This window comes from Panthera uncia (assembly GCF_023721935.1).
Source record: "Panthera uncia isolate 11264 chromosome A1 unlocalized genomic scaffold, Puncia_PCG_1.0 HiC_scaffold_17, whole genome shotgun sequence".
Lineage (NCBI taxonomy): Eukaryota > Metazoa > Chordata > Mammalia > Carnivora > Felidae > Panthera > Panthera uncia.
The window spans coordinates 56678743-56704925 of record NW_026057577.1 but is presented as its reverse complement, the minus strand read 5'-3'; the positions used below and the strand labels follow the sequence as shown (position 1 = coordinate 56704925).

The following is a 26183-nucleotide window of genomic DNA, read 5'->3' as shown; positions in this document are numbered from 1 at the left end:
GATTTACAGGTGAGAATCATTCACATGCTATAGACCAGCATCCCTGAAAGTAGCTGTCTCCTACTATAGAAGAGGACTTTCTGACTTATTTAATCTTCTCCCTGCCTACAGGATGGAACAAAAGTCAAGTCTGTAGTGCTTTCAAATTTATTTTGTAAGGTCTAGCTTCAACAAGTTTGGGGCCAACAGTGCTTGGAACTCTCGGCTCACTAGCACAAAGGAACGGCCTGGATAAATGTGAAAGGGACACTCAGTATGTCCTCATCCTGGGTCATCACCAGGCTAATCCCACATCTTACCCACTCTGTCTCCATAAAGGAGCTCACTCAGGGGCCACAGTCTCTGCTTGTGCGACATCCCAGCAAGGCATGAAAAGTAGAACCTGTGAGGTTTCTTGTGGCAAGAACTCACGTCTCCCTCAAAGTTTCCAGATGTCAAAGTCTTGAGCGTGGCCATCAATCTTTCCCCACCTGCAGCCAGAGAAGCCACATACCTTTTATGTGTAACAGCTTCCAATTCAAAGATGTTGAACTCCCAACTTTCCTCATTATCAAGTAATTGAGCGATACAAGGGGGGACATCGTTGATGGTTATTGGCATCGCAAGGTGACTGTGACTCTGGTGCACATCTGAGCAAACAGACGGGGTTGAGGAGGCTGGTTAATTGTGGAATCTTAAGTGCCCCCAAACATTTGTTAGCATCTTCATGGTTGCTACTAGAAAGAAGTCTTGAACTTCCAAGGGTTAAGATTTTCAGTTTAGGGATCTTCTCTTGAAACTTCCCCCAACAAAAAATAAAAATAAAAAAGTAATTCCATTTAGCTGTCTGTCTGAATGTACACAGAGCTGCAATTCTTATTCTGACAGTGCTCACAGAAGTCATTTTAATTAGGAGACCTGGTTTCAAGTGCAGACTACAGAGATGGTTAACTCCAATGAGACCAACAGCAAGCCACACCAAGGCCCTCCCCAAACAAAAATCACAACACTGGAGAAGGCACAGGCTGGAGACAGGTTATCAGTAACAAGTGGACAGATGACAACTTACTCTTAGTGAACACATACTCGTTTCCTGACAACCTTCTCAAGCCATCCTGGAATAAAGAAAGCTACTATTAGAAGCATACTTTGTACGCGGTTATCATTATTCTCTCATTTCTTCCATTAGCCAAAGATGAGGCTCGAAATGAACAGTATCCAGAAGACAGAGGACACTCCCCCTTCCACAGCTATTAGCCCCAGGAGATGGAGAATTGAGAGTAAAATGGATAGGACTTCATTCAGGTTTCACACCTGACCTCTGAGCTGCCTTCGTTGCCTTTCTCACACCATCCTTGTCTTCTGAATCCTGAAGCCACATTAGTGAACTCACGGAAGGGATCTTGCTTTCGGATGCAGGTTATTTTGAAGAGACCCCACTTACCCTTCTAGGTACTATGTTATTCTTGTGTTCTCAGATTTACATACTGGGGACCCAAAGCCATGGGCCACATTTTGGGGATGATTTAATGTAAAGCTTTAAAAAGGTTGGGCTAATTTTTGATTAGTATCTAAATTTTTTTTCCAACTGTATTTTCTGCTTCACAACGTGAACACTGCAGTTGGCCTTTAGAAGAAAACTTTCTGGATTTGAGATCTTTGGAAGGGCAACCTAAGGGAGTGGAAAGAGTCCTAACGATCTGCCATTTACTAGGCTGGTGATGTTCTTGCATGTCAGTTCTGCTTCCCTCCACTTTCTACCCTTGAGTGCCTAATTATTTAGATCTTTGCTTAAAAATCATTTATAATTGCTTATTTGTCTCCCTAGAAAGTGTGTGCTAAGGTTTAAAGTATTAATGAAGGGCTCCCCTGAAGTCACACCTTGGGACCTTTAGGCCAAGAGCTGAACTTTTAAAACTCTATAAATAGGTAGGTGACAATGGCTACAACCATCCTGCCTCTAAGGTAGGTATCACAGGGCACTCCCCTGCTTCTTCTTTGCCTTTCTTTTTCCTCTTCTCTAAAACTAAATAAAAGTAAGTGGAATCCTACACTGGTTCCTCACAGCAGGACCCGGAGAGGAACCACAAGATGGTATGGCCACAGGGGGAAGAAGCAGATGACTTGGTTCCAGAAACTGAAATCCTCCTGATGCGGTGCTGTGGCTGCCCTCCTGACTGGCCGTTGCCAGCGTTCTCCAGAGCTGAAGCCTGTGCTGCACTGGGATGGGATGACCAAAGCCAGCCCAGGGAAAGGAAAGGAACAGGAAGTCACTCAAATTACAGGCTCATCAAAGACCTTTTGCAAGAACAGGGAGAATGGACTAGAAAGCCAGTCAACGCTCAGCATTTGGTGACAGGGCTAGACACAAACCTTCAAAGTCAAACTCTCAGATGCTCCTGGAGTCTGTTTCACCCCAAGAATTCTTCGAGCTTCACCCTCTGATAAGAACTACAAATGATTAATTTGAATCTTCTTCTTTTTCTTCACTTGCTGATAATCGATGGTGATTACAGCCAAACAGATTACAGCCAAACGCTAGAACACACGAGTCCTTAGAAATCAGCTACTCTTGGTGGTCACAAATAAATGGTGGTGGTATTGGTGTGCTGGGAGGGGGTGCTTCCTTCTCCCTCCCCTATGGAGCCAGAACAGCTCTGCTCTGCTTTTACTGGATTATAAAGGGAACTTCTATATAACTTTTTATTTAAAGAGAAGATTCTAGAGCTGAGATTTTGGGAACTAGTGCTATAATCTAAGTACAAACCCTTTCATTACATAAAAAGCCTGTAGTCCAAGGAAACCTACCCATAACCCTCAATCCAATACTGTACCAGGTCAAGGGAGAGAGGTAAACAAGGGTCCCGTGGTGCATATTTAGCCTTCAATCAACTGCTTCTTTACTCCTTATTATAATGAGGATTCTGAAGGACTGTCTCCCATCGCTATAATCAGTTAGCTTCATGGAAAGGTAAATTCAAGAAATATTTGAATTATACCACACATATAATCCAGAAATTTTGACACGGATGCTTCTGATTACACTGATGTTAGCCCCCACAGCGGATGTTTCTGCAACTATATGCAAGTTTAAATGTTACATGTTATATGTGCTCTAAAGGGCATTTAATGTTGTCTCCCTGCATTTCCGGTTTTTCCTCATCACTCACGGTCATCAGGCCTCCAACGAGATCACTGGTGTGAGGATCTTCATCTTTGGTACCAAGCTGAGGGGAATACAGTTCCGTGGTCCGTAAAATCTCCAAAACTCTATCCAAGGCTTCTGCTACTGTCACGGGGCTGTTTTCTTGGGCTGCATTGATTATATTTATAACCTAAGGAAATAAAGAGAGAAAGAATAAACTTGAGAATATAAGAATTCTAATTCCCAAAAGTCAAACACATGCTTGCAACCCAAAAGAAATCAGAGAGTGACACATTTTATTGTTCAAAATGAGCCGGGTTTTCACGGAACCACTCCATTCTTACTGCAACATGCCTTTCCTCCCAACCTCTCCCGGTTGTTCTCCCACCTCAGAGACCACATTTTCTTCAGCTCCTTTGCTGATCCTTCTCTAGCTGTCTCCTGCAGGTTGGAGCTCCTCAGAGATGGGTACGGGGCCTTTCACTCCACAGTGCTTCCAGAACCCAGCTATTCCTATGAGTTTGGACACATAGGACCTACAATGCCAAGGGCTCTCAAATTTATATCCCTGCCGGAACTCATTTTTGACCTTCAAGTTTGTATAATTCAATTACCCATGTGACATATCTATTGGAATATCTTGTTCACATGTCCCAAACTAAATTCATGATATTGCTCCCTTCTCCCCAAAGCAAGGAAAAAAGTGGACCAAAAAAGTGAGACAAGAGCTCCTTCTCTGGTTTTTACACTAGAGGGAAAAACAAACAAACAAAAACCAAACAACAACAAAACAAAACAACTTCTATCCGCCTGTGCTCAAACTCAGAACCTGGGTGGCCCCAGCTGACAAACAGCTTTCTCTATCACCCTGATAATGTTATTCATCGTCCAAATCGATTCTATCCCTGAATATTTCTTAATCTATTCATTTCTAACTCCACTGCTTTGATTGTAGTACAGTTACCACCATTTCTTGCCTGGAATTCTGGAAAAGCCCCCTAACTGGCCTCTTCTCTTTCATTCTTGCCATCTCTAGTCCATTCTCTGCATGGCAGCTGGGTGTTCCTTTTAATAAACATACTGGATCATGTCATTCCCCGACTTGAAACTCTTCAGTGGCTTCCACTGCACAGAAACTAAAATACGAACCCCTCCTTACAGCTCCATGTCACCATCTTCTTCCCTCTGCCCTCCAAGCTCTAGCCACCCGAACTTTCTTTCAAGTCTTCAAATACTCCAATCCTCCTTTTCTCACCTCTATGCTTCATCTCTTGTTTTGTCTACTGCCTAGAATTCTCTTCTCCCACCTCGTCTTCTAACAGCCTTGCATGCTTCAGTTCTTACTTCAAGCATCATTTCCTCTAGAGAGAGACTCTGCCTGATCATCTCACCTAAGGTAAACAGAGCCGTAATCTGATTTTCTCTTAGAACACTATTGTTTTCCTTACTAACAGTCAGTGTAATTTAGAACTACAAATTAATTACGTGTTTATTTAATACCTGCTTCCTCTACCAGACTGTAAACTCTGTGTTATCAGTGACAAGTCATTTATCATGTCTGTCTGTAGAAACGAGCCCAGTGCTGGGCAGCCCTGATTGCAGAGTGGAGGCAGCAGCTGTCACTCACCTTTGTGATGGGAGCTTCGATGGTCATGGAATGGATCCTTGCCATGGATGGATAGCGACGATTCTGGAGGCTTGGTGCTGGGGAGAAGTAAATAAAGTTGTATCTGGTTCTGGTGGCTCAGCTTGGCTAAATATAGCAAAGGAGCCCTTCACAGACTGGGGACCTGATTCTCACCGGACTACATCCCCAGGGCTCTCCACAAAGCAAAGGATTCACACATCTCTTAATCCTAAAAGGTTGAGAGGTCAGCCACTACTTGACCAAGTCTAGAAAGTGTGGTTTGGTCTGGAACTATGACGGAAGAAAGGCTTTAGGAGTATTAGTTCCATAAGGGAAATTTCAGAGAAGGTTAATTGGGATCCTGAGGCCCCATCTCAACAGCCTAATATACCCTACTCACTTTACTATAAATCACCAAAGCCCAACTTTGACAGTTCCTAACTTTCAGTTCCCAGCTTCTGGCCATGGGACTGGATAAGGATATATATTTATAGATCACATCTTCTTTATCCATTCATATGTCATAAACACTTGGGCTGCTTCCATAATTTGGCTACTGTAAATAATGCTGCAGTAATCATAGAGGTGCATATATCTTTTCAAATTAGTGGGTTTTTTTCCCCTATGGGTAAATACCCAGTAGTGGAATTACTGGATCTTATGGTAATTCTTTGAGGAACCTCCATACTGTCTTCCACAATGGCTCTATCAATCTGCATTCCCACTGACAGTGCCAAGGCTTCTTTTTTCTCCACGTCCTCACCAACGCTTGTTATTTCTTATATTTTTGATTTTACCCATTCTGACAGGTGGCAAGTGATATCTCATTGTGGTTTTGTTCTGCTTTTCCCTGATGATGAGGACTGTTGAGTATCTTTTGGCCATCTGTATGTGTCCTTTGGAAAAATGTCTTCATGTCTTCTGCCTATTTTCAATCAGATTGTTTTTGTTGTTGAGTTGTGTAAATTCTTTATGTATTTTGGATACAACCCTTTATTGGCTATGTGCATTTGCAAATATATTTTCCCATTCACTTGTTTTTTAGTTTTCTTGAGTATATTTTACTTTGTGAAAGCTTTTTATGTTGGTGTAGTCCCAATAGTTTATTTTTGTTTCCCTTGTCCCAGGAGACATATCTAGAAAAATGTTGCTACAGCCAATGTCAGAGAAATTACTGCCTCTGCTCTCTTCCAGGATTTTTATGGTTTCATGTCTCACATTTAGGTGTTTAATCCATTTTGAATGTATTTGTGTGAATGGTGTAAGAAAGTAGTCCAGTTTCATTCTTTTGCAGGCAGCTTTCTAGTTCCCTCAACACTATTCGTTGAAGAGATTATGTTTCCCCATTGCATATTCTTCCCTCCTTTGTCAAAGATTAATGGGCCATATAATTATTGGTTTATTCCTGGGCTCTATTCTCTACCACTGATCTATGTATCTATTTTGTGCCATTACTATACTGTCTTGATTACTACAGCTTTGTATTATATCCTGAAATCTGGGATTGTGATATTTCTACTTTTTTCTTTTTCAAGACTGCTTTGGCCATTCGGGGTCTTTTGTAGTTCCATACAAACTTTAGGATAATTTAGTCTAGTTCTGTGAAAAATGTGGCTGGTATTGTGACAGGGATTGTATTAAATCTGTATATTACTTTGGGTAGTATAGACATTTTAACAGTATTTGTTCTCCCAATCCATAAGCATGGAATATCTTTCCATTCATTTGTGTCATCTTTAATTTCTTTCATCAGTGTTTTAGTTTCATAGTACAAATCTTTCACCTCCTTGGTTAAGTTCATTCTAGGTACTTTGTATTTTTGGTGCAATTATAAATGGAATTGTTTTCCTAATTTCTCTTTCTGCTACTACATTAGTAGTGTAGAGAAATGCAAAAGATTTATGTACATTGATTTTGAATCTTGTGATTTTAAAGAATTCATTTATCAGTTCTACTAGTTTTGGGGTGGAGTCTTTGGGATTTTTTTATATATAGTATCATGCCATCTGCAAATAGTAAAAGTTTTATTCTTCCTTACCAATCTGGATACCTTTTATTCGTTTTTCTTGTTTTATTGCTGTGGCTAGTACTTCCAGTACTGTGTTGAATCAAAGTGAGAGTGGACATCCTTGTCTCATTCCTGATTTTAGAGGAAAAACTCTTAATTTTTTTGCATTGAGTATGATGTTACCTGTGGGGTTTTTATATGGGCTTTATTACGTTATGTTCCCTCTAAACTTTGTGGAGGGTTAGCATAAATGGAGTTTATGCTTTGTCAAATGCTTTTTCTACATTGAAACGATATGATTTTTATCCTTTCTCTTCTTGATGTATCACATTGACGGACTTGCAAATTCTGAACCTCCCTTGTATCCCAGTAATTAAGTCTCACATGATTGTGGTCAATGGTTTTTTAATGTATTGTTAGATTCAGTTTATTAACAATTTGTTGTGGATTTTTGCATTTAAGTTCATTAGACACATAGGCCTGTACTTCCCTTTTTTTGTAGTGCTTGTATATGATTTTTTTAAATATTATTTAAAATTTACATCCAAATTAGCATATAGTGCAACAATGATTTCAGGAGTAGATTCCTTAGTGTCTCTTACCCATTTAGCCCATCCCCCCTCCCACAGCCCCTCCAGTAACCCTCAGTTGGTTGTATTTCCCTGATGATGAGTGATGTTGAGCATTTTTTCATGTGTTGGTTGGCCATCTGGATGTCTTCTTTGGAGAAGTGTCTATTCATGTCTTTTGTCCATTTCTTCACTGGATTATCTGTTTTCTGAGTGTTGAGTTTGATAAGTTCTTTATAGATTTTGGATACTAACCCTTTATCTGATATGTCGTTTGCAAATATCTTCTCCCATTCTGTCAGTTGCCTTTTACTTTTGCTGATTGTTTCCTTCACTGTGCAGAAAGAAGCTTTTTATTTTGATGAGGTCCCAATAGTTCATTTTTGCTTTTGTTTCTGTTGCCTCCAGAGACGTGTTGAATAAGAAGTTGCTGTGGCCAAGATCAGAGAGGTTTTTGCCTGTTTTCTCCTCGAGGATTTTGATGGCTTCCTGTCTTACATTGGGGTCTTTCATCCATTTTGAGTTTACTTTTGTGTTTGGTGTAAGAAAGTGGTCCAGGTTCATTCTTTTGCATGTCACTGTCCAGTTTTCCGAGCACCACTTGCTGAAGAGACCATCTTTATTCCATTGGATATTCTTTCCTGCTTTGTCAAAGGTGAGTTGGCCACACGTTTGTGGGTCCATTTCTGGGTTCTCTATTCTGTTCCATGGATCCGAGTGTCTGTTTTTGTACCAATATCATACTGTCTTGATGATTATAGCTTTGGAGTATAGCTTGAAGTCTGGGATTGTGACGCCTCCTGCTTTTTCTTTTTCAAGATCGCTTTGGCTATTTGGGTTTTTTTCTGGTTCCATACCAATTTTAGGATTGTTTGTTCTAGCTCTGTGAAGAATGCTGGTGTTATTTTGATAGGCATTGCATTGAATATGTAGATTGCTTTGGGTAGTATTGACATTTTAACAATATTTGTTCTTCCTATCCAGGAGCATGGAATCTTTTTCCATTTTTTTGTATCTTCTTCAATTTCTTTTATAAGCTTTCTATAGTTTTCAGTGCATACATTTTTCACCTCTTTGGTTAGATTTATTCTTAGGTATTTTATGTTTTTTTGTGCGACTGTAAATGGGATCATTCCTTGATTTATCTTTCTGTCACTTCATTGTAGGTGTATAGGAATGCAACCGATTTCTGTGCAATGATTTTATATCCTGCAACTTTGCTGAATTCATGAATCAATTCTAGCAGTTTTTTGGTGGAATCTTTTGGGTTTTCCATATAGAATATCATGTCATCTGCCAAGAGTGAAAGTTTGACCTCCTCCTGGCCAATTTGGATGCCTTTTATTTCTTTGTGTTGCATGTATATGATTTTGATATCGGGGTAATGCTGACCTCATAGAATGAATCTGGAAGCTTTCCTTCCTCTTTGATTTTTCTGGAATAGTTTGAGAAGAAAAGGTATTAATTCTTCTTTAAATGTTTGGTAGGATTCGCCTGTGAAGCTGTCTGGTCTTGGACATTTGGTGGGAGTTTTTGATTACTGATTCAATTTCCTTGCTGGTAACTCGCCTGTTCAAATTTTCTATGTCCTTCTGATTTGGTTTTGGAAGGTTCTGTGTTTCTAGAAATTCATTTCTTCTAGGCTGTCCAGTTTGGCGGCATATAATTTTGAGTCTATTCCTATTGTATTTCTCTGGTGTTGGTTGTTACTTCTCCTCTTTCATTTCTGATTCTGAGTCTTTCTTTTTTTTAATTTTATGAGTCTGCCTAGAGTTTTGCCAGTTTTGTTGATCTACTCAAAGAGCCATCTCCCAGTATCATTGTTTTTGTTTTGTTTTCATTTCATTTATTTCTGCTCTATTATTTGCTTCTTCTACTGGTTTTGGGTTTGATTTGTTCTTTTTTCTAGCTCTTCAGGTGTAAGGTTAGGCTGTTTGAGATTTTTGTTTGTTTGTTGAGGTAGGCCTGTATTGCTATAACTTCCTTCTTAAAACTGCTTTTGGTGTACCCTAAAGATTTTGGACTATTGTGTTTTCAATTTCATTTGCCTCCATGCATTTTTTTACTTACTCTTCAATTTCTTAATGGACCTATTCATTGTTTAGTAGCATGTTATTTAACCTTCTGTATTTGTGTTCTTTCCAGCTTTTTTCATGTGGTTGATTTCCGGTTTCATGGTGTTGTGGTTGGAAAAGATGCATAGTATGACTCTGATCTTCTTGAATCTGTTGAGATTTGTTTCGTGGCTTAATTTATGATCTATTCTGGAGATGATCCATCTACACTTGAAAAGAATGTGTATTCTGCTAGTTTTGGATGGAATGTTCTGAATACATCTCTAGATTAATCTGGTCCAGTGTGTCATCCAAAGCCATTGTTTCCTTGTAGATTTTCTGTTTGGATGATCTGTCCAATGATGTAAGTGGCATGTTACAGTCCCCTATTACTGTATTACTATCGTTTAGTTCCTTTAGGTTTGTTATTAACTACTTTATGGTATTTGGGTGTTCCCATGTTGGATGCATAAATATTTACAATTTACTATCCATCTTCGTGTCAACCTCCTCGGGTTGATTTTGTTAGGTGCTCTCTGTGCCTCTTGAACCTAGATTTCTGTTCCCTGACCCTACTTCAGGAAGTCTTCAGCTATTATTGTTTCAGAATCATTTTCTGCTTCCTTCTCTCTCTTCTCTTTCTGGGATCCCTATAACGTGAATGTTATTATTCTTGATAATTCCCCAAGTCTTATTTTCATTTTTAATTATTTTTCTCTCCTATTCAGCTTGATTGCTTTCCATTACTCTATTCTCCAAATCTCTGGTTCTTCTGCTTCCTCTAGTCTACTATTTATTCCACCTTGTGTATTTTGAATTCCAGTTATTGAGTTCCTCATCTGTAGTTTTATGGTTTCTTTTTGTTAAGAGTCTCACTGAGATCTCCCACTCTTGTCTCAAGTCCAGTGAATATCTTTATGATCATTACTGTAAATTCCCTATCAGTAATATTTCTTTTCTCTGTTTTGCTTAACTCTGGTGCTGTGATTTTTTCCTGTTCTTTCATTTGGGACATATTTCCCTGTCTCTCATTTTGTCTAACTCTCTGTTTTTGTGTGTTATGGAAGTCACCTACAACTCCTGCTCTTGAAAGTTGTAGTCTTGTGAAGAAGAGGTCCTGTAGTGCCCTGCAGTGCACTGTCCTCTGTTCACCAGAACCTGGCACTTGAGGAATGTCTCCTATTTGTTGTGTGCACCCTGCTGTTATGATTGAACTGCTTTTTCCTTTGGCCCAGTCGACTGCAATGGCTCTCTTTTCCTGTTGTGGTCAGGGTTTGTTTGGTCCCTGTGTTGTTAGTAGGCCAGTCTGGGACCACCTCGGGTTTGGGTCAGTCCATGCATTTTCCAGAGAAGCAGTATCAGTGAATTTCAGGGCACTTTCCCTGTGTTGTCCCTTGTGAAGCTTTTGTTGGCAGGCAAGGCCTGCAGTCGGACCAGATCTCTGCCCCTAGCAATGTGCCTGGCTGTACTTGGACTGGTGGGTGTGGTTATCTTCACCTCTACCCAGGGCAGGAGTCACTTTGGAGGGTGCTGGTCCTACTGGGGTTGCTTGCACATGCCACACTTGTGGCACTGCTTTGGATGTGCTCTGGCCAAGGGTCTATCGGGAGGGAGCAGGTCCAGAGGAAAGCATGAGGGTGGGTCACACTGTGTTAGCAGGGTTTGTGTGGGTCTGCTGTGTGAAGAGACCTAGAGGCGGAGCCTGGCTGGAGAGGGTGAGTTTGCATGAAAACTCAAGCGTGGGATGCACTGTTAACAAGTTAGGTATTGAGTGTGAGCACTAAGGTGGTTCCAGCAGGTATCCATGTATCTAGGCTGTGGGGGTGGGAGAGGAAAATGGTGGCTTTCCAGCTCTTTTGCTTCTGGAGAAGTCTTCCAATGGTCAATCCCTGCCCCTCCAGCACACTCTCTGCGGTTACTAAACAGTAACCTCCCTCCAGTATACTCCAGGCATTATTCAAGATGTCGTTTCTATGCTGTATTTCTGAGGGGCTGTCTGTTGTGCTATTTCTATAAGGGCAGAGATTCCGTTTCCTCTCATCCTTCCAGCTCTCTCAGAGCCGACTGATTTTTAAAGTTCAGATGTTAAGCCTGCTAATTGTAAGAGTTCATGAAATTTCCCCCCTCTCGCTTTCAAAGCCAAATGTTATGGGGATTCCCTGTGCCTGGGGTGCCTGGCATGAGGCTCTATTTCTCTCCTCTCTCCAAGTCTGCCATCCCTCCCTCCCATGGGTCTGTTAGCTCCCAAACATGTTTCTATTCTTCCTAGTCTCCGCTCTGTGGCCTCTTCTCTACATTTAGCTGTGAAGTTTGTTTTGCCAGTCTTCATGTTATTTTCTGAGTTATTTATACTGATGTGGGTTTTATCTAGCTGTATCCATGGGATAAGGTAAGGTTCCTGCTACTCAGCCATCTTCTCCATTGTTTTTTGTTTGTTTGTTTGTTTGTTTTGAACAGGTAATGCTTACATGTAGGTAAAAATTCCAAAGGGAGAAACTACCTTAAAAGCCCCTGTTATATGTAAGTGATGAATCACTAAATTTTACTCCTGAAATCATCATTACACTACATGTTAACTAACTGGGATTTAAATAAAATATAAAAATTTTAAAAAATAATTATAAACCTAAAAATAAATAAATCAGTAAGAGCTCTGATCCCATCAGCTCATCCTACCATTGCCTGTGAGGCAGGAAGGAGGGATAAAATCCTCATGTTACAAATGGGATAACTTAATCTAGCCGATATCAAGAAAGCTTACCTGCTGCTCAGCCATCATTACAGCCTTCTTCTGTACTTTGCAACCTCTACTTCTCCATGTTCTGGAGAGATGATGGTCCCATCTCAAACTTTACACTGAAAACTGGGCTAATCTAGTTCAAATTCTCTCATCCATTATCCTGTCCATCTAAAATGTTCTATTTACATCTGAAAATATTTCAGTTAATCTTGTTTTACATTTTTGGCCCCTATCCTTTGCATGCCCTATGATTTATCCTCTTTCCTCTATGAATTATTCATCTTGTCTCTAAAGTCTTCAGTCCTTCCTAGTTTACCCACTTCCCTCATAATCAGGTTTCCCATTGTGACCCATAGGATTGAAAAGTCCTTCACTTGCCCTTCCAGTTTATTCCCTTAAGTTACCATCCTACTTCTCTCCTTTCTATCACAGTCACTCACCACCCCTCCTCATGCCCCTAGAATGGATGAGTGAAATCCACTAATCTGTTCTCGGTGCTTAAGCTCACTGATCTCTGCAGCATATAATACTGCTGGCCATCTCCCTTCTCTTGCTACCCTCTTGTTCGTGGCTCACCCCCAGTTCTCTTGTGCTCTTCCTTGGCCCTATTTCTCCTGCCTCTCCTCTAACTGAAAGAATGCCTTCAAATCTAGAACCTAGACCTTCTTTTCTTTTCTCTTCTCTCTCTCTTCCCCTGCCCCAACCTCCCTCCCTCCCTCCCCCCCCACACCCCTTACAGATGTTCCTCTGCTCAAAGCATCATCTATCACCCCTAGGGCTCCCAAATCCACACCTCTAGCCCGCAGTACTAGTCTTGTATTTTAGCTTCCTTGGCATCTTCATTAAAATAAAAATAATCATTTTCTCCTCAACCCCCCACATGGCCATACATGGAGACTCCTATTTCTGAAAATATTACTCATATTTTCCCAGGTACCTAGGAATGAAATTTCAAAGTCATCTTGGACTTTCCCCCCTCCCTGCAAATCCAAATGATTCCTCCTTAAGGCGTGCTTGAACTCAAATAATGTTTTGGTAAATTATGTTTAGCAGAGCAGAACTGTTGTGCTAAATTATGTCCCACAGTATTTCTATGACATTTTATTAAGGGTAAGGGTGTGTAACAGGTACACTGAAAACTGGGAAGTGTTGAAGTTGGGAAGTCAGGACTCTGCAGTTCCTTTTCTCCCACTCTCACTTAAGAATGATCTAGCTATTATATTAAAAAAATGACCTAGCTATTAAAACTCTGAGCTGCTCTGGTGGTTATATGGCTCAACACAGTTTAGGCCATCATGGAACAAGTGTGGAGTCATTTCAAAGAGAAGACACTATAAAAAGTAAAAAAGAGTAAGAAGTGCTAAAAATTTTTCAGTTTATGGCGTAAAAAAGCAAGCTGCATTAAAACTCTGCTACTTGGGGTTTTGTTTATATGCTGACAAATTCTTGAGTATATTCCTCTGTCATCTTCTATACTTTAAAAAGGCCAAGAAATCTGAAAAACTTCTTACCATCACTGCCTCGAGATGATATCGATTTCACATCAATGGACTCTTTCCTCCTGTTCTTGTATCTAAATGAATGAGACTCTAAGGATTTCAAGTTAATAATGGAAGGTGAGTTTTCAGCTTATTTACAGGTGAAGTTTAGACACATTTCCCCCTCATTATCCAATGAAAACATGGTTCCTTTTTAAGCACTATAAAATACTTTCAAGAAACAGCAAACCACCTTCTCTTCAACTCATCAACAACACAGAATTATCAATCATATTAATTGCAAAATGATACTCTTTTCTTACGGCTGTTATGTAATGGTAATAGGCTTTTTATCAAGAGTTCTTTAGTTCCATTAATAAAATACCTTTTTAAAAAATAAGTATTAAAACTTGGGTGAAATTTGGGGGGGGTTCATTTCAACCTGAAGGACAGTAAATGTAACTGGGTCAGGAAGGCTGTTACAGAGATATTTGCAGAAGTAAAATACCAGTGAAATACAAACAAACTTGAATTTATTTGAGAATCTACTATGGACTAATTTTAGGCCCCTCTGAAAGGTCAGCCCACCAGATGGTCTTCTAGGTTCTCCTTAGGATGTGATTTCATCAAATGAGGCATAGTGAAAATCCCAGAAAGGAAGGGAAGAAAAGGCAGGTTTATAATCCCAACTATTTCCACAACTCACTTCTGTCCCTATTTTCTAAGGGGAATAAAGCACTTCAATTCTGCACAAGTCTTTGCTGACTTTAACCCTCAAAATGTGCTGTCACATTAATGAAATATTGAAGCATGGAGTGAGGACAAAGAGACAAAAATGTCAGGGCAGCAGAATTACCTTCAGAAACATGCATTTTCAGGGCATTGGCTTCTTGTGGGAGTAACCCAGTAGAGCAAGGAGAGAAACTTAATCGTAACACAGAATTGTTCCCCACTGTGCAAAGACAGGAGGCACACACGCAGGTTCCAGCAGGAAGAATACATTTCTTATACATCAATAAGTGTTCATATTCCAAGAAAGAAGAAAAAGATGCAATAATGCTCTTTGGAGAAGTGTCTATTAATGGTGGGCCTGGGGGCTCAGTCAGTTCTAGGTGTCCAACTCTTGATTTCGGCTCAGGTCATGATCTTGCAGTTCATGCGTGTGAGCCCCACATCAGGCTCTGCACTGACAGTGTGGAGCCTAATTGGGATTCTGTCTCTCTAACCTCTCCTCCTGCTCCTCCTCCACTCTCAATCTCTGTCTCAAAATAAATAAATAATATGAAAAAAAATTGTCTATTAACACCAAAAAAAGGCACAAGAGAGAACAGTAGATAACAGAACCAGTTCCAGAGCCAACTTGCCAAAATTCAAGTCTCCAGAATGCCATCATCTACTAGCTGTATAACCCTGGCAGTGTTAACTTCTCTGTATTTCAACATCTACATCTATCAAGTGGGGATGGTTACAGCATCTCATTCTTAAGTTGCCGTGTGACATAAATGAGTTAATCCATGCAAAGCACTTAACACAGTGCCTGCTACACAGGAAGTATGTAGTTTGTACTGGCTGGTGGTATTGATTACATCTGGTCATTTGCAAATATACCTTCTTTCTAGGCATACGTGGGATCAGGTTATAATATTGTTCTCTTGTCTGTTTTCACTTTTTTTCTGGATCAGCTTTTTAACTATTTTAGAGTCCTAAAAATTCTGATTCAATTAAAAAAGTTAAATCATCAACTAAACTTGAATTATATACAGCTAAAGACAAAAGCAGAATTATTATGAAGTTGATCTAAACACCTTAACCATACAGCTTTGTCTTGTGGATTCTGCCTTAATAATTTTCCTGGCCGTGGATAGGAGTTTCAGTATTTGTAAAGACACCTATAAGTAGTAGTACTTTAAATGACATTGTTAGGATCATATGGCATCTTTCAAACCCTGAAAAACTAACAGTGGTGACTCGCAAAACATTCCTTTTTAGCCTCTTCAGGGACTTAATAATCATATACATTCCTAGCCTTTACCACATAATAAATTAAATCTAACTGAATAAAGATTTAAGATTAAATTCAAGACTGGGGTGCCTGGGTGCCTCAGTGGGGTTGAGCGCCCAACTTCGGCTCAGGTCAAGATCTCATGGTTCGTGAGTTCGAGCCCTACGTTGGGCTCTGTGCTGACAGCTCAGAGCCTGGAGCCTGCTTTGGATTCTGTGTCTCCTCTCTTTGCCCCTCCGCTGCTCATGCTCTCTCAAAAAATAAACACTAAAATTTTTTTTTAAAAAGATTAAATTCAAAATTAAAAAAACCTCATTCCTCAAAATGTAGTTTCTAAATAAAACCAAAGTAGGGAAGTTAGTCTCATGACTGTGACCATGCCTGGCTAGCTGAATACTAAATCATTCACTAGAAATTACTCCAAGATACATAATTCTTGTTCTTCCTGATATTATCTCAGCTGAAATTAAGAGAATGTAGCAACAGAAATTACTAATAGTTTGGAGAAATTATTCTTCAATAAAGGCCATTTAAGTCGAATAATTCATTATTCATTCTCCCAAGAGATGCTTTGGAATGAATTTACAGACCAAAGAAAACAAAGATAAAGGAAATTTAAATAACTTTATTCAATGGCAAAAGGGGATATAGTGTCAACAATTAAAAAAAAATAGCGAACATTTACTGAGCACCTTCTCTGCACCAGACATTGTGCTTCAATATTTACTTTAAATGTAAATTATCTTATGTGATCATTACAACAATTCTGAAAGTACATAGTACAGTCTTCATTTTACCAGTGAGAAAACTTAAACTTGGAGAGATTATGTAGGTAGCTCCAAGTCAAAGAGCAGGTCAAACAGTGGAACCTATGTTTTGTAAGATGGGATAGTTCCAATTTATCAATGTTTTGGGAGCGTTTGTTGACCCTAATATGTGCAAGGCAAGGCTGGGCACAGTAAAGGATATGAAAATGCTTGCAACATTTTTTGGCGCCTAATAAGTTCATTAAAATAATACTCTTACAAGAGATAAACTAAAACATAAAGAGAGAGAGAGGCAGAGACAGAGACATGGAGGGAGGGAGGGAGGGAGGGGCAAGGGCAGAGGAAGGAAAAGGGTAGAGGAAGGGAAGGAGGATATCCAAGAGTTAAATGGCAGGTACAGTCACATATTATATACACTTTCTCCTTTATTTTTCATAACAATGAGATGCACATTGTTAATTCATTTTACAAGTGAAGAAACTAAAGCTCAGAAAGATGAAATTGAGTCTGAGTATGTTAAAATATGGTCCATCCTCGAGTCAAGGAGAGGGACTAAATAGGTAGCCCAGGGTCTAACTTTATGCACTAATGGTTGGGAAAACCACTAACAGAGGAAAGAATATCGTGTGTGTGTACACGAATAAGAATTTTAAATTTCTGATAGACTGAATTTTGCCTCTAATGATCAGAGAAATCCAGACCTTTCAAATATAGAAGTCATCTAGTCATTTCCTCATTTGAGGGTTGAGGAATCCAAGGGTCAGACAGAGTACTGCCCAAGGTATAAAGCAAGGGAGTGGGGACTGAAATGGGACCTCAGTGCTCTGGACTTCCATAACAGGCTAACCCACATTTTCTAATTAGACAGACACCAACAGCTACGAAGAACAAGTAGCCTGACCAGGGTGTAACAACAGTTGTCTCTCTCCTGGACTTCTGGCCACTCTCTTTTTAAGGTGTATCTGCTCTATATGGTCTCCAGCCAGTAAAATAAAACCAGCATGATAAAGGCATTCAGTAGAAAACGTTGCCATGAATGAAGATTCCAAACTTTTGAAGGGATTCTGCTTTTATGCTGGCTCTCCAGCCTTCCAATAACCACACTCAGATTTTAGTAATCCATATTCTGGGGTGGTGAGTGTCAATCTACACTTCTTCAGAGTAATTTACAGACTTGAACCCACAAATGCCAGTGGAGTGAAATTGAAGTATTCTCACCTGTCTGAGAATTGTCTCCTGAATCACGATGAATCTTGTGAATCTAAAGTTGTTCAAAAAGTTTGGTAAAACAAGAGAAAGAAATTTTAAATATGGTATTACCTACATTTCCAGCCAAACAATTTAATCAAAAAGCTCTGAGGACTCAAGAAATCAAGAAGTTACACAGATAATATAAACAGATGAAAGATGTACATCAAGTGATAATGCTATAAATGCTCTATTACATTCAGACACTTATAGAATGGCTGAACCTGAGAGCAAGGAGATACCCAAGGGATGCACTTTTTACCCAGGACATCTACACCTCCACTCAGCTGTTCCCATTTTGACCATTTGCAGAAATGCAGAAAGACAAAAAGCCGTAACAAAAAAATTTTTATAAAGCTAACATAATCTATTTAAATTTCAGATGGGTTATAAAATTTTTCTGTAGTATAAAAACAATCAGAATTTAAGCCCAGGATTTCGAAAAAACCATCCTAAAAATCTCTTCCAATGCTCCTCAATTATGGACAGAGTCATTTTACAAAATGTGTATTCACAACAAGATCTGAACTTTTGATGTAGCTTAACACCTACTTCCTTCTCATTATCAGATTTTTTTGTGTGTGCTAATGATTTTATGCTAATGCTCACTAAATATCCATCAAATGATGAATGAAGTCATTAACACTAGAAAACAATATACATGCTTTGGGATGTTGCATTTTTTCTGCTTATAAGTGAGACACTGTTACCAAGTTGCATTTAGCTGTATCACGCTTAAAATCATGCTCCTTTGCTGCTAACTCCACCTCCTTCCAGTCGTTTGGACAACCAAGCCTTTGCAGCCACTCAATGAATGGGATAAGTTAACTTGAAAAACAAGACAGGTGAGTGTGTGGTACTATGAAGGAAGATTAGTATGGTTTAGCAACATCAGCTGTAATAAATAGCCACAAGTTGCCTATATATCAGATAACGGGTACAACGTTCCAGCTTGACTGAACCATTGAAAAATAATCATGTAAAACTGACATGTTAAAAATGTCAAAACTGACATGTCAAAATGTGACTGAGGGCTATGACACATAGCAGGTCATAAAAATGGGATCCATAATTATGGGACCTTGTTATTTCTTCTGTGAATGGTTGCTTTATATATTTTCTTTACAGATGAAGACCATTTGTTACAAAGCTACTGAGTACAGTGTGAATTTTTGATACTCTATCAAATGAATACAACTTTTGCCTTGTTTTCTCAATCAACTTTAGCTCAAAAGCAAGTTATCTTTAAATATTTAGCTTTTCTCTCTGAATCACAATACATCTCTCCCGTAGGAACAAAGTCCTATGACTTCCCTGATTACCTAAAAAGGCCATTGGCTCGTCTATTGGTGACCCCCACAGGCGAGATGACTGAACTGTGGACCTCCTACAAGGTCAACGTGGCCTTTGTGTTCTGTCTAGATGAAGCCAGATGAAGCCCTAGGTCTAGTATACACATAGCCCAACTCTGCCTTTAGTATGGAAGTGCCTTGGTCCCAGATGGGAGAAAAGGCAACAGGGAGGAAAGATGAGAGGTACCAGGTCCATCTTCTGAGGCAGCTTCCTTTCTATCTTTCTCCACACAGGATGTGGCATTTGGCACTTTTGGAGGTGAACTCACTGCACCCCCTCCACAACTGCTGCCCCTGAAATGGCTCATCTAACTCTGCTGGATTCTCTTCTAGGGACAGTAACACAGACGGGACATACCCTTCGATGTCACTTGCTCTACAAACAGAGGATGTGCAGGGCAAGGTTAGCACCTGCCACCCAGGATCCTATTCCATGACTCATTTCATGATCCACTGCAGCAGGTGCGGTGCCTAAGGACCTTTGCTGCTTACTCTCCAGCTGTGCTAAGTTTTATCAGAGCTTCCACACTCAGGTTATCTACATTACTCTTCTGAATAATGTCCTTCCCCACAACCCTTTTACAACTAAAGATTCACCTGGATGAAAAAAATCTTTAAGAATTTGAATTTTTTTTCTTGGAGGTCTAAACCCACCAGTCATTTATGACTTGGCATGAATGACTCCACTAAAATTATTTTCTCATAATTCTTGGTCATGCTCACTGAGGAAGTAAACAGAGAATGAGCATTTCCATAGTTTGTTGTTCTCTGGTAGGCAGCCAAGCAGGGAACATGGGCCTGAGGACTGTAGGGCAGGAAGAGAGATAAGTCAACTATGCCCATGCATGACAACAGCACCCCTGTCACCATTAAGAATCTTGATGGTTTGGGGCGCCTGGGTGGCTCAGTTGGTTAAGCATTCAACTCCTGATTTCAGCTCAGGTCATGATCTCACGGTTTGTGGGTTCAGGCCCCATGTTGGGCTCTGCACTCACGGCATGGAGCCTGCCTGGGATTCTCCCTCTCTCTGCCCCTCCCCTGCATACACTCTCTCTCTCGAAATAAATTAACATTAAAAAAAAGAATATTGGTGTTTCATGGGAAGAGGTCAAAATAACAACATTAAAAAGAATTTGAAAGAAGGTGATTTCCAACCCTAATGATGACTTTTATAAATTCAATACTGTGGATGGTGTAGACATAGCAAGAGAATTAAAATGAGAAGTACAGCCTGAACCAGGGTGATCTCTGTGTGGAGAGCCCTGAAACCCCATGGCTTGCACCCACTTTAGCTTCAGGTGTCCCGCCAGGGCATCCCCTGTGCAGAAAGTTTCAGGAATGCCTCAGAATATGCACACATCAGCTCTACTCAGCCAACGACACCAGGTACACACAGTCTACACAGGGGATAACAATACACAACATTCCTTCTAGGTTAGAAGAGTAGCTGTTATACCTAATTCACAAAAACAAACATAGAAAGTCAAGCAAAATAAGGAGATGACAGTGAACGAACTTAGTGAGAGCTTCAACAAAGAGAAATACAAAAAAGGACCAATCAGAGTTTCAGAATAAAATAACTGAAATGAAAAATACACTAGAGGAAATCAACGGTAGATCAGAGGATGCAGAAGGAATCAGCCATCAGGAAGGCAGAGTAATGGAAAACACCCAAACCGCACCACAAAAGGGAAAAAGAATTTTTTAAAAATGAGGATAGGTTAAGGGATCTCTTTGACCATGTCAAGAAAACAAACATTAGTATTATAGGGATCCCAGAAGAAGAAGAGAGAGAAACAGCATAAAGCTTACTTGAAAAAAATAATAGCTGAAAGCCTCCCTAATGTGGGGAACAAAACAGATACCAGTTTCAAGAGGCACAGAGAGTTCCACATCATGAACATCACAACACCTAATAATCAAAATGTCAAAGTTTAAAAACAAAGAGAATTTGAAAAACAGCAAGAGATAAATATTTATGTACAAGAAAAACCTCATAAGGCTGTCAGCTGATTTTTAAGTAAAACGTTGCAGGCCAGAAGGGAGAGGCATCACATATTCAAAGTGCTAAAAGGAAAAAAAAAAAAAAACCCTGCAACCAAGAATATTCTGTGCAGCAAAATTATCACTCAGAACTGAAGGAGAAATAGAATTTCCCAGACAAAAAAGTAAAGGAGTTCATCACCATTACACCTGCCTTACAAGAAATGTTAAAAAGACCTCTTTAAGTAGAAAAGAAAGGACTATAATTAGAAACAAGAATATTACAAAAGGCAAAGGGATTCACAAAATAAAAATTTGTAAAAAGATGTGCACATACACAAAATGTGGAGGGGGGATAGTAAAAGTTCTTTCAGAATGTGTTCAAACTTAAGTGACCATCAACTTAATATAGTCTGTTACATACTTAGGAAAACCTGTAATAGATACACATATACAAAAAGAAAAAGAAAACCAAGCATAACACTAGAGAAAATAAGAAATCACAAGGAAAGAGAATAAGAGAAGGAAAGGAATAGAGTATTACTAGAAAAACAACCAGAAAACAAAAGAAAATGGCAATAAATATCTATCAATAATTAATTCTAAATGTAAATGGTCTAAGGGCTCCAATCGAAAGACACAGGGTGACTGAATGGATTAAAAAAAAAACACCTGAAAAACAAAAACAAGGCCCATCTATATGTTTCCTAAAAGACAATCACTTCAGACCTAAAGACACATACAGACTGAAATGAAGGGATGGAAAAAGATATCCCATGTAAATGAAAGTGGAAAAAAAGAGCCAGGTAGCATACTTATATCAAAGTAGACTTTAAAAGGAAAGACTGTAACAAGAGAAAATGGAAGGCATTACATAATGATTGAGGGATCAATCCAACAAAAGGACATAATACTATTAAATACCTACGCACCAACAAATTTAAGTATCTACATACCCAACATCAATCTAACAAGAAAACATAACAATTTTAAATACCTATGCACCCAATATTGAACCGCCTACATATGTAAAGCAAATATTATCAGACCTAAAGAAGGAAATTGACAAAAATCTGACATAAGAGTAGGAGACTTTTATAACAGTGGATAGATCATACAGGCAGAAAATCAGTAAGAAAACAGTGGCTTTGAACAACATATTATACCAGATGGACTTAACAGATATATACACAACATTCCATCCAAAAACAATACAGTACACATTCTTTTCAAGTACTTAATGGAACATTCTCCAGGACAGATCACATGTTAGGCCTCAAAACAAGTCTCAATAAATTTAAGAAAACTGAAAAATACCAAGCATCTTTTCCAACCACAACAGTATGAAACTAGAAATCAATTACAAGAAAAAAAAAAAATGGAAAAAAAATCCACAAACACATGGAAGCTAAACAACATGCTACTAAACCACCAATGAGTCAACAAAGAAGTCAAAGAGGAGATCAAAAAAATATGTGGAGACACATGAAAATGAAAACATATTGGCCCAAAATCTTTGGGAGAGAGCAAAAGCAGTTTTAAGAGGGAAATTTACAGTGATACAAGCCTACCTCTAAAAACAAACAAAATCTCAACAATCTAACCTTACACCGAAAGGAACTAAAAAAAAAAAAAAAAAAAAAAAAAAAAAAAGGAAACCCAAAGCCAGTAGGGAGAAGGAAATAATGAAAAGCAGAAATAAATGAAATAGAGACAAAAAATAGAAAAGATCACTGAAACCAAGAGCTGGTTCTTTGAAAAGATAGCAAAATTGATAAGCCTTTACTCAGACTCATTAAGACAAAAAGGGGACCCAAGTAAAATCAGAAATGAAAAAGGAGAGGTAACAACTCACACCACAGAAATATGAAAAATTATATGCCAATAAATGGGACAACCTAGAAGAAACGGATAAATTCCTAGAAACATACAATCTTCCAGAATTGCATCAAGAAGAAATAGACAATGTCAACAGATTGTAACTAGTATGAAATTGAATTGGTAATCAAAAATTCCAAACAAAGTAAAGTCCAGGAACACGTGGATTCCTGGGCAAATTCTACCAAACATTTAGGGGATTCCTATTCTTCTCAAATTATTCCCAAAAGAATGAGGGAAATAGAAGGAAAGCTTCCAAACACATATTCAAGGCCAGCATTACTCTAATACCAAAACGAGAAAAAGGCCCTAGAAAAACAACGGAATCCAACTACATGCCAATATCCCTGATAGAAATAGATGCAAATTCTTCAACGAAATGTTAACAAACTGAATTCAACAATACATTAAAAGGATCATGCACCCTGATGAAGAAGGAGATTCAAGGATGGTTTAATATCCAGAAATCAATTAATGACACTATGTCAACTAAATGAACAATAAAAATCACATGATCTCAACAGATGAAGAAAAAGCATTTGACAAAATGCAACATCCATTCATGATAAAAACTCTCAACAAAGTGAGTATAGAGAGAATCTCAACTTAATAAATGCCATCTATGACAAACACAATTAACATTACACTCAGTGGTGAAAAACTAAGAGCTTTACCTCTTAGATCAGGGACACCACAAGGATGTCCACTCTTACCACTTTTATTCAATATAATAATGGAAGTCCTACTCGCAGCAATCAGACAAGAAATAAAATATATCGAAATGGTAAGGAAGAAGTCAAACTGTCACTATTTGCAGAGGACATCCTATACATAGAATATCCTAAAGACTCCATCAAAAAAAACTATTAAAAGTAATAAGTGAGGGGCACCTGGGTGGCTCAGTCAGTTAACTGTCCAACTCTTGGTATCAGTTCAGGGCATGATCTCACAGCTTGTGAGTCTGTCAGCACAGAGCCTGCTTGGGATTGTCTCTCCCTCTCTCTCCTCCTTGCCTCGTCACTCTTCCTCTGACTCTCTCAAAAATAAATAAGTAAACTTAAAAAAAAAGTAATGAGTGAACTCAGTAAATTTGCAGGATAAAAAAATACAAAAATCTGTTGCATTTCTACACACTAATATCAAAGTAACAGAAAAAGAAATTAAGAAAACAATTTCATTTATAATTGCATCAAAAATAATAAAAATACCTAGGAATAAATTTAACCAAGGAGATTAAAGACCTACATTTTGAAAACTGTGAAACAATGATAAAAGAAATCCAAGATGACACAAACAAATGGAAAGATATTCCATGCTCATGGAATGGAAGAATATTGTTAAATTGTGCATACTACCCAAAGCAATCTACAGATTCAATGTAATCTCTATCAAAATACCAACAGTATTTTTCACAGAATTATAACACAAATACCAAAATTTGTATGGGACCACAAAAGACCCTGAATAGCCAAAGCAATCTTAAGACAAAAAAAATGTGGGGGCACCAGGTTGGCTGAGTCGGTTAAGCACTGACTCTTGATTTCGGCTCAGGTCATGATCTCATGGTTTGTGAGATCAAGCCCCATGTCAGGCTGTATGACAACAGTGTGAAGCCTGCTTGGGATTTTCTCTCTCCCTCTCTGTCTGTCCCTTCTCTGCACTCACTCTCTTTTTAAAAATAAATAAAAATTTTTTTAAAGGACAACTCTGAAGATATCACAATCTCAGATTTCAAGATAGGCTACAAAGCTATGATAATTGAAAAAGTATGGTAATGGTACAAAAAATAGGGCAATGGAACAGGATAAGAAAGCCCAGAAGTAAACCTATAATTATATGGCCAATTAGTCTATGACGAGGGAGGCAAGAATACACAACGGGGAAAAGATGGTCTCTTCAATAAATGATGCTGAGAAAACTGGACTGTAATTAAGGTAGCACGGTATGTCAACTACACTTCAACTAAAAAAAAACCACATACTTAAAAAGTGGAGCCTGAAAATGTGACTGAATTGCGGCAATCTCATAGAACTTTAACAAATGAGGAATTGCTTCTTGTGGATGAACAAAGAAAGAAAGTGGTTTCTTGAGATAGAATCTGCTCCTGATGAAGATACTATGAAGACTGTTGAAATGACAATAAAGAATTTGGAAGATCACATACACGTAGCTGAGAAAGCAGGGCAGGGTTTGAGAGGACGGACTCTAATTTTCAAAGAAGTTCTACTATGAGTTAAATGGTATCAAACAGCATCACATACTACCCAGAACTTGTTGGGGAAAGGAAATGTCGATCAATGTGGCAAACTTCCCTGTTGTCCCATTTTAAGAAATTGCCATGGCAACTCCAGCCTTCAGCACTCACCACCCTGATCAGCCATCAACACTAAGGCAAGACTCTCCACCAGCAAAAAGATCACGACTCAATGAAAACTCAGATGATGGTTAGCATTTTTTAGCAATAAAATAGTTTTAAATTAAGGTATGTGCACTGTCTTTCTAGACATAATGCTATTATGCACTTAACAGACTACAGCATAGTGTAAACGTAACTTTTATATGCCCTGGGACACCCCATAATTCATCTGACTTGCTTTACTGAGATACTTCACTGTAGTGGACTGGAACCCAACCTGCACTGTCTCCCAAGTATGCCCGTATATTGTTTGTTTTTGGGTCTCCCTCACTCCCACGTATTATGAAAAGAGGTAAAAACTCTGGTTAAAATGAAGACAAGTACTATTTTCTAAAATTAGTGTAGCTTACAAAGCCAACTTATTAAGAAATCTTTTTTTTTTTTTAAGATTGGACATACTTGATCAACAACTTCAAGACAAAACTGAATGCTTTCATGTATGTGACAAGACTTCAGTAGAGTTCAAATGCTGGATGAGAGATGTGATCACAGAAACTGAGTCATTTGAGACCCTCCCTTCATTTACATGTAATAAAAATGACAGTGTGTGATATAATAGTTTCTTTGATCATCTTTCTTTACTGAAAATACCTTCTTTACTGAGAAGTATTTCCTTGGATGCTAAAAGCATCTGATGCACAGATCAAAGATGTTTTCTGTCTACTCTATTTTCAAAAACTATTTGATAACACACTTCTCAAAATTCCCACCAAACGGCAAACAAACACCAAATGGAGCAATGCCAGATCTAGTATGTTCAGATATCACTGATATCCCTCAGTCAATATGTTCTTACCTTAGTGCCAGTGCCCGCCAGCCCCACATTCAACATGCATTTGCAAGAGCCATTACAAAGAAGCACTCATTATGTAGCCAGTGATAGTTTTTTTTTTAAATCTTTATCTCTTATCTCTTGGAAAAACACTGAATTCAGGTA

General features: G+C 38.8%; 1 protein-coding gene across 2 annotated transcripts in view; it reads right to left on the bottom strand.

The window, feature by feature from the left end:
- Window positions 1-26183, bottom strand: part of PDE8B (phosphodiesterase 8B) — a 141135-nt gene that overhangs the window by 13593 nt on the left and 101359 nt on the right. For both annotated transcript variants that reach the window (XM_049649690.1, XM_049649689.1), the window contains 6 exons: window positions 17588-17630; window positions 13634-13711; window positions 4752-4828; window positions 3150-3314; window positions 1049-1094; window positions 494-629 (listed from right to left, as the gene is read on the bottom strand). In XM_049649690.1, coding sequence (XP_049505647.1) covers window positions 494-629; window positions 1049-1094; window positions 3150-3314; window positions 4752-4828; window positions 13634-13711; window positions 17588-17630 — 545 coding nt within the window. The remainder of the gene's footprint in view (window positions 1-493; window positions 630-1048; window positions 1095-3149; window positions 3315-4751; window positions 4829-13633; window positions 13712-17587; window positions 17631-26183) is intronic.